Genomic DNA, 9,790 nt, shown 5'->3' on the forward strand with positions numbered 1-9,790 from the left:
ATTCCCGCCCCGGTGCGGCTAAAATGGCGGATTCCCGCCCTGGCACAGATAAAATGGCGGATTCCCGCCCTTGCCCAGATAAAATGGCGGTTTCCCGCCCTGGCACGGATAAAATGGCGGTTTCCCGCCCTTCTGTTGGTGAGATAAAAATTTCCCGCCCTTGTGTATGTAAAATGGCGGGCTCTAACACTGTTGGAGCACTAGGTTTCATTTTACTATCCTCACTGTATGGAGGAATATAAGGCGGAGGTGAACTCCACACTTCAGAATTCTTATGATGATCTACACACTTCTCTTTTTCTTTTAGTGGAAATAACCGAGCAGGTGTACTAGCTCCCAGCCAGATAACAGCATATTGGCTCTCTTCCAAACAATATGGTCTTTTACCATTAACATAATAATTCAAAATTTCACAGATCAAACCTTCCAAAGTACCATAGGTAGGCCAATATACCCCATCACCTATCTGCCTACCTCCCCACACTTCAGTACAATAATAAATCAACTTGTTCTTAGACTTTCCGAGAGTATGTGGGTTGTTACTCCAATTTCTCAACACTACTCCCAGTGGGCTATTAGATGGAATGCCCTGCGACCTAGCCTCAAAGTCGCATTTCTCCAATATTTTCTCATCCAGGGAGTCTATTCTAACTTCACTCTCAATATCACTCCCTTTTTCGGTAGGTATATCCCTAGCACGATTCCTTACACTCTGGGAGCTGCAGCTGCCTAGTGCACACTGTCTACTCTCCCGAGGGCACTTCTTCGCCACATAGATTCTCCCTAGTCCTTTCCCTCCTCGGGAACCACCAGACCTCAGGAGATGCGCCTCACTAGAGGACTTACTGGGCTGCCCTACCTTACAGCCACCCATGGGTGGGGAAGCCTTGCTCTTCCCCGAGCCCATCTTCTGGAGTGCCTTCACACACACACACACACACTCTAATCACAACCGCTTCCCTCTGGTCGTGGTCTGCTCCCTCGCGGGCTACAGAAAACGCACTACTGAGAGGTCCGCACTCGCTTCGTCCTCAATGGACGTCTCAAACAGGCACACTCCAGGACCCCCTCCCAACCGCCAGGGGGTTCGCTATACTCACCTCTCCGTGGATGAGTCTTCGCTTGTTCCGGCAGTGCTGCTCAGAGCACTGGAGCGGCCCTCCCCCAACCAGACAACTCACAGCCACTTCCCTTGAAGCCGGCTACTGCCCCCAAACAGAGCTTACCATTCACTTCTAGCTACCCTTGAGCTAGATGTTGTCTGGAATTGCATGCAAAAATTACAGGGACCTAAACCCAACTTTCTTTTGCTTGTTAGCTCCAATAAACTGGTCGGTATGGAGAGGCTGAATGAAAGAATCTCCTAGGGCCGTCCAAAAATGGGACGGGGGCGCCCTCCCCGAGAGTGTTTCTATCACTCAGGGGTCTCCATCCGAGTCACGGCACCAATTGTAATAGGTGGTAAAAACGAGGAGGCTATAATTTAGGTTGCAAGGAAAACAAAAAGGTTTATTAAAGCTAACAAGCAAAAGCGGCTAGCCGGGCGACCGGGGAGACCCTTGCTCCACCGCAGTCCGCAAAATGGAGAACCGAAACAGTAACAGTTATACCCTCGGTAGACACCACCCCCCTAAGTCATGTCATTAGTCCATTGGCCGTGCTGTAACGAGCTGCTCCCTGCTTGGTCCCTCTTTCGCGGGCTAATCAGTGGTTGGTGTCTCTAATTATGGGCGTCGTCGTTGCTGAGGGGCTTCCACCAATGATACCAGAGTCATTAATCCCTATGGGACTGTGGTTCTGGAGCTTTCCATGGAGTGATGTCATCTAGTCACAGGTCTCCTCGTGGCTTTGCCTTTGCAATAGTCCATAGCAATGTGCCTATAACAGACAGCTTCAAAAACACTAATTAAACCAACTCTGAAAACACTGAATAGTACTCTCTGCGTTGTGTTCTGTAATAATTAAGCTTGTGGCTAAAGGTTTCACAATTACCTCATTTATAACTTTAACAATATAACAATTTAACTAGCTTATCTCTTGAACAGCAAATTTCCTTGGTTTACTTATCACAGTCTTAACCACCCACAAAATAATATGATTAATTCACCTTTACCAACTGAAGTTGTCAAAATGTCTCAGTAGGATTAAGCAGTAATCTTGGATTTAGAGCCTGCTATTCCATACTGTTCTCATGAAAACACAAGCTTATGATTGCCCTTAAGAGGATTTTACAGCTGACATTAACAGTTAGACTCTAGACTTAGTTGCCTTTGTCTTTCATTTCTTGAATTTTAACTCCTACCACAACCTTACTTTTAGCTATGAACAGATGATCCCTGCTGGCCTCAAAACTTGCTGGTGACACATACTTTCACCTTGCTTTGCAGAAACTAACAATAAATTCAGGTCTCACACTTGTTGCCTATAAAACACAATCCATCAATTACCAGCCTTTAGGGAACTGGCATGTACTAGCATCATGGCTGATACAAGTAGGATAAAAGATGTCTAGCAAGTTCTGTGGTGAGTTTTGGGTTAGGGTAACCTTAACTGTAAATTTACCCCAAGCCGAACTCCTACTTTAATGATAATTCTCATATCACTTATTGAGGAGTAACTATAAGTCATAATGGCTTTTCCAAACTCTGTGAGACTTAATGGGTCTTAAGACATTTACGACCCATGCATTTCTTAGAGTCACAGAATGGTTTGGTTTGGAAGGGACCTTAAAGATCATCTAGTTCCAACCTCCCTGCCAGGGGCAGGGCACTTTTCACTAGATCAGGTTGTTCAAAGCCCCATCCAGCCTAGCCTGGAATGCTTCCAGGGATGGGGCATCCACAGCTTCTCTGGGCAACCCATTCCACTGCCTCACCACTCTTACAGTGAAGAATTTTTTCCTAATATCAAATCTAAACCCTATCAGTTTGAAGGCATTTCTCCTTGTCTTATCACTACATGCCCTTGTAAGAAGTCCCTCTCCAGCTTGTCCCCAGTGTGCCCCTATATGCTCTCCACGGCACCCTAGAGCCCCCCCTGTTTAGGCTTTGGCCATCTTACAACCCCTCTGTTTTTCAGTGTGCCCCTCAGCTCTCTGTTAGTGGTTTACACCCAGATCTTCAGTCTACACTCTCAAACCTAAGCCCAAATCCTAACCTGTGTTTAAGCTGAATAATTATGGAATGAATTTCAGCTGTGAAGTGGTAATGACTGAATGACCATCAGGAAAAATTGCACTGCCTGAAAGTGCTACCAAAGCTCATCCTTGAAGGTTTTTTGTTATGGCTCATGTAAGTATATAGTTAGGAGATCTGACTCCTGGGTACACAGGGGCTCTTTTACATGCTGGCCCTTGTATCAACCACACAAACCTCTTATAAATCCTAGGTTGTTGGGTTCTGTTTAATGAATAAATTGTGAGTTCTTTACAGTTTACCTTCTGCTTCCAGGAACTGGAGATAAAAGAACATGAAATTATTCAAAGACTCAAAAAAAAAAAGTAACACTGCTAACTTCCTTCATAGAACGTATTTTCAAGTGTTAGTACATTCAGTTTACATCTACTACAAAGCTGCTCTGTCCCACCAAGTTAGTATCTGAGAGAAAATTTTTAGGATAAATTATCATTTATATCATACCTTCTATATTCAGTTTAGATTGAAATTAAAAGAGTATCCATGTTGCCCATCATGTCATTTCTGTCAATACTAATTTCTAGATTCAAGTTCTGTTCAGGTTCCATGTTTTGCTATTGTAGCCCCCTTGGTCAATATCTGAATAGTTAAACTGGTTCAGAAATAGCCGCTCCATCTCTTGGCAGCATCTGATACAAACACTGCAGCAGTCGGCAGGCATGGAGTCGCACTGTGCTATTCACCCTTCCTGTTACTCCCGAAATCACCCAGGATAAGCTGTGTCTGTGACCTATTCCCCTCAAGGTCAGGTTTCACTCGGCTGCCCTGGCCATGTAGATGGCGACTGATGGTGCTCCAGGGACCAGTCATGAAGGAGATGCTGTGTTTGTGAGGGAGGTCTCACACACCAGCTGGCCCATTGAGACTCGGAGGGCAGGGCATAGTTGGATTTGGATTGCGTTTGCGCCGTGGGCTGCAAACACAAGTACCTGGTCAATCTTAAAATGTTACTCCTATGTATATTTCATTTTTGGGGAAAGGAACAAGTTGGTTTTTTTCAGAAGTAGCTTGAAATTTTTGGTCCCGTAGGTGTTGAATGTAAGGGAGATTACAACTTAAGCCAACAAAAAGCAATTAGAAGTTGGTTTTTTTTCACTCTGTTCCTTTCCTAACTTTATTCTGACCCTCCATATGGGGTCATTTATTTCTCACACCAGTTAGTAGCTCTTCCCATTTGGGGATTTGGTAGTTTTAGTGAAACATCTAAAGGAGAAGACCAAGCAAACTCTCTCCTTTTTTGGCTAAGAATGTTTGTTCTGCTAACATCTGAATATAAAAACAACCTAATACTTGGGGCAAAAGCAGGGGACATCCTCAGGGGATTTTTCAAAGAGTTTATCTCTCCTAGGTTTGTTTGAACTTTTCAGGGGAGACTGTTTAAATCTCAAGAACAGTTTTTTGGTTTGCATCAGCGTTTGGTTTTTTGTTTTGTTTTGTTTTTTTTCTTTGTAGAATAATCTCAAGATACAGTTTTTACCTAGAGGAATGGATGTATGAGACTAACTCAGTAATGGGCTACTTTCTTTGCTCTGTGCTTTCTTTCTTTCTTTCTTGCATTAGTTTTCCTCATTGTCCTTCCTAGCCCTTCACGGTCCTTCCTTCCTTCCTTCCTTCCTTCCTTCCTTCCCTTCCTCCCTCCCTCCTTTCCTCCTTATTTCTTTCTCTTTCTTTTCTTTGTCTCTTTCCTTCTCTTTCTTTTTCTTCCTTACCTTCTTTTTTCTCTCTTTCTTTTTCATTCTCCTTCTCTGTCCTTCTCACTTTCCTGTTCTCTCATATTAAAATTATAAAAAAAATTTACAGATCAACTTTTATTTTTTTTAGATGGCATGTGGTGGCACAGTTCTAAATTGAGATTTTTCCCTTGGATTTTAACATCCCCAAATAGATTTCCTACTCACTTTGTGTTTGTCTGTTTAAACTAAGTCTCTTGGTATTGTAGCAGCTCAGGACAACTTTCCATATACTGCCATTCAGTTCCCACAAGAGTTAACTCCCAGGCTTTCAGCTAGATTAGTTGGCCAGTTACTGAGTGATGCCATTTGAAGCTCAGCCTCAGATGATGAGCTTGGGACCCTTTATTTGGCATGCCTCAGACTTTTGGAGCAATGGGAGAACTGCACACTTCTTTTTGAGGGAGTCATGGTCACAGTCACTATTTGTTCTCCCTCTTACCAAAGGCAAATGGTTGGAGAAGGTAACCTTCAGCTTCTTCAAGGAAGTTCTTCAACAGCTTCAGGGAAATCTGAACAGATCATGGATGTATCCGGAAGCAGAGGGTTCTTTCCGTCCTTGTCTCTGAACGCTCTCATGTGGGAATGACCTTAGTAAGTCAAGAACTTTTTCCTTTTTGTTTTACTATCCAGAGAAAAACTCCTTTTATACAGTAATAGAAACCAAGAACTTTCTTGAGTATTTTCATACTTTGAGTCTTTTTTTCAGTCTTTTTTTGGTTTAGTATTTTCATTCTTTTTTTCCTTTCTTATTTGTTTTAACTCTTGAAATAGATAGCTTCTCTTTTCCTTTTCTCCTGTGAAGCTTTACTATACTTCCAGCAGTACACTGTTTGAGCTCCTTCCCTCTGCAGTTTTTGCAGAACATTGGTTTTGGGAGGCTTTCCACTCATTCTAGTCATTGTATTTACTGTATGTTGTATTCACATTCATTTCTCTATCACATGCCCAGCTATGCTGTTTGTTTTCTTCAACTATCTGAGATGGTGGCACGGTCAACATACAGGTGGGATCACAATTAACAGTTTTGTGGAGGTTTAGATGCCAGCACGCCCTAAGGCTTCCCAGGTTGTTTACTGAATGTGCTTTCTTAGACTATGATATCTTAAGAAGCTGTTTTGAAACCAGGAAATGCAAGGCTTATGAGAGAAAATTTATGACTGGGGTGAATGGCTCTGTTTAAATAACCACTGCAAAAGGTGCCCCAGTAAGACTTCTTTACCTTGCATTTGATGTTCTTATATGGGTAAATTCTCATTATGGCATGTTAACGAACAAAGTTTCTTATATGAATAAACCAAGTCAGCTAGGCAAGCTTATTGTCAACAATTACTCCCTCTTAACATCAGTAAATCTGCAAGGGTCTTAAATGTGGCTGTGTATCATCACAGAGGTAGCTGGGAAGTTAACAGGGAAAGGCGCATGACATATTTGTATGAAAATCAGCTGAAGCCAATGCTACTAATTCTCCATTATGAGATAAAAGGAGACATAGAAAAGGAGAACGTACCCCATAATTCAGCAAAGCAACAGTTAAAACCATTATAACAATGGGAGGGAACATGAACAACTTGTAATGATGATGATGAACATGATGTGATTAACATCTCCTTATGATGGTTTGGATTTATAATGTTCATAAGACACCTGCAGTTGTGCTAAGTGTTCAGAGTGTGTAAACATGGTTAAATTACGCTATGTTGTGATGAATGACATTTTAAGTGGATAAAAAATTGCTCTCTCAACTTCCCTCCACCTCTGTACTTAGGGGGAATACAATGCTGAGTAACTACATACTATTTTGATTTACTTATTAAATCCCTTTCTGGAAAACTGATGTCGGTATCAATTTTTTTCTTTAAACAAAAAACCTATGAGCCAAATTCAGCTGAAATACATATGTTTAACTTAAAATTAGTGCCATTAGTCTCAATAGAGCTGAACAGACCTCTCTGGGAACAACCTAGGGCTGTAAGAAGAGCCACCAAAGCTATTTGTGATGACTGTATCAAGAAACATTGCAATGTGATTGAAACACTGCTTATCCAAGAGCTCTTTGAAAGAATCTCATATGCTGACCCCATACAGAAGAAAGCTCAAGATTTCTGCTAGCATGATGGGCTTAGTGATCTTTAAGATTGCCAAAAGTAGTTCTAACTGGGTTTCAGCTAGCATCAGTATATCAAAACTGGTTTTCCTTTTGCCAAGGCCTTCAAGTAAGACCAGAAATTGAGGGTCCACAAAACAGAAAGAAAAGGGGGAGGGGAGGAGCACACAATGCTCACAGTATATTTTTATACATATTTACAGAAGGAAGAGCTGTGCTATCCAAACTTGAGCTTTCCCCATGGATGAGTCAAACATAACGTTTCATCCCAGCGAAGGCACAGAGAACATCTCAATGCACAGAAACATTTCTACACAGGAAAGGGTCTGGGAGATATTGACCCCACTTTGGATAATTATGATCATCTCCTTCCTGGGTTTTTGTGAAAATGGAATTGTCCTCTGGTGCCTCTGCTTCCAGATCAAAAGAAACCCATTCACTGCGTATATCACACACCTGTCCATTGCTGATATCTCCTTACTGCTTTGTACATTTATTCTGTCAATTGAGTACATTGCTGGTTTTGGATTTGCATATGGTTTTTACTATTATATCACCACCATACTATCTATCATCTTCCTTCTTGGCTATAATACTGGTCTCTATCTCCTGACAGCCATCAGTATTGAGAGGTGTCTGTCTATTGTTTACCCCATCTGGTACCGATGCCACCGGTCACAGCACCAATCGGCAATTGTGTGTGCAATCCTGTGGACTCTGTCTTTTCTGATGACAGTAGCCGAATATTTAACATGCAAAGATGATTCAACAAAGGAAAAATTCGACAACGGCAACCATTGCCAAGCACTGCTCATCTTCACGTGGATCCTGACTTTCATGATCTTCATTCCTCTAATGATTCTGTCCAGCCTGATCTTAGTTATCAGGATTCATCGTAACTCCCTGAGACCTCATTCGTCAAAGCTCTACATCATCATTGTCGCCACGGTCATTGTCTTCCTCATCTTTGCCATGCCTATGAGGCTGTTGTATCTTCTGAATTATCACCACTGGTCATCTTTGCTCAGCCAGCAGAACCACGTCACCGTCGTTCTCTCCACCGTTAACAGTAGCATCAACCCCCTTGTTTACTTCTTTGTAGGAAGCAGCAAGAAGAAGAGGTTCAAGGAAAGCCTCAAAGTGGTTCTTAGTAGAGCACTCACTGATGGGTTGCGGCCGAGAAGCCAGGAAGTTGGCATGAGTTTGGATATAGCTGAAACAATTTTCTAAAGCTTAGGGGCAAAACTCTAGGGGCAAATAATTGGACTTGGAAGGTCTAATAAACCACTGCAAAACTAAAAGTATTTTTCTTCCATAGAATGTAAAAAGCAGTAGTGAAATGGTATTGTTATCTTTGGTGGTTGAGCAATGGAAAAATATGGACTAGAATAAAGATAACTTTTATTTGTATTTTTTTAATTATTCAAACACATGCTACATCCTGATGTGACTATGTCAGTCAAAGATACCACAGTGGAAAAGAGACAGGCCAACAGAGAATATAAAAAAAGGACACAGAAATATGTTATAAATAGTGTGACATTTATACAAGCACCAAGCAGCCATAAATGCTATTGAAGTCATCAGGGCCTGTGTGTATTTGCATTTTTAAAAGTCAAATCCACTAAACACAGGATTCACGTTACATACTGGGATTTGGTTTCAACTGTTTCCAGCTTGTTGAAGTGCGCAAAAGAGCTGCTCCCTTGGGGAAACAGAAGAAGAAATCCACGTATGAGAATAAGTCCCCATACATAGCCAAGCACATACAGTGTAGCTTTGGTCTAGCAAGAAATCAAAGTATATATTAAATAGTCTAATTCATCTGCCTTTAAGGGGCTACTTCAGAGTCTGTTTTCAAAGTATATGTTGCACAATTTCCAGTGACATCAACATGTCTCTGGGTCCTTGGATAATTTGGTACCTGACACACAGGAGTTTCTGCCAATATAGGGATGTTGTCAACTCACAGAGGGCTTTTACCCTAATTATGAGGGGTGGGGTTGGCTTATCCCCAAAATGTCAGTGTTCCTGTAGGTTTAGTTATTCAAGGAGTCTGTAAGAAAATCAGTCCCAACATTTGTTGTCCCAGACACTTACTTAGTATTTATCTGTTCTCTGGAGAATATATATTCCCCATGTGTCTCTCTGTTTTATAACAATCGGTTTTGGATAAACAGAAAAAAGAAAGGTGTGCCTCACACAGTGAGTGACTGGACACAGTGAGTGACTGGGGCTACACCCCAGGAGCACTGTTCCAGCTGCCTGTCTCCTTCTGCTGTATGCCAGGGTACTGGGGTTGGTATTTTGTGGAATTTAATTCCCAGGGCCACTTGCCCAACTATAGCCAAGCTGCAGAGTGCAGAGGAAGACAACAGCAAAGAGAGGATGGGGCCAGGTCAGCTTTAGCACACAGAACATGGGAGGTCTGGGCAGTCAGAGTGCTGTGGCACTTTCGAAGAGACATATGTTTGCTTCTGGCCCCTGTGGAGCTCCAAATTCATCAGGAGCTGAGACCTCCCATCACAAGCAAAAGCAGCATCTTCAGCTTCCCGCCAAGTTTCCATTGGCACACTTAATAGCTAACTGGGGAAAGAAAAATACAACCTACCCCTCCTTTGTTGAAAGATTGCCAGTCCTGGAATAAGGAAGATGGTAGGTTAAGACCGAGGATTGGATGGGAATTCATGCAGAGAAGAGATCTCAGAAGGATAAACGTTCTTTCTGTGCATGTGCCCCTTTCTCCTTACATTAAAGTG

General features: G+C 42.2%; 1 protein-coding gene across 1 annotated transcript; it reads left to right on the forward strand.

Moving 5' to 3' along the window:
• Nucleotides 1-7,271: 7,271 nt before the first annotated feature.
• Nucleotides 7,272-8,261, forward strand: LOC103757060 (proto-oncogene Mas). Its single transcript, XM_008923164.1, has one exon. It carries the CDS (start codon nt 7,272-7,274, stop codon nt 8,259-8,261), a length of 990 nt encoding a protein of 329 aa, XP_008921412.1.
• The last annotated feature ends 1,529 nt before the right edge of the window (nt 8,262-9,790 follow it).

Source organism: Manacus vitellinus, unplaced genomic scaffold (assembly GCF_001715985.3).
Source record: "Manacus vitellinus isolate BGI_N305 unplaced genomic scaffold, ASM171598v3 ctg7180002427957_pilon, whole genome shotgun sequence".
In the NCBI taxonomy this organism is placed as follows: domain Eukaryota; kingdom Metazoa; phylum Chordata; class Aves; order Passeriformes; family Pipridae; genus Manacus; species Manacus vitellinus.

Bases quoted from the DNA above. Each gene is read 5' to 3' on its own strand.
- LOC103757060 (XM_008923164.1), top strand. From the start codon at position 7,272: ATGGATGAGTCAAACATAACGTTTCATCCCAGCGAAGGCACAGAGAAC.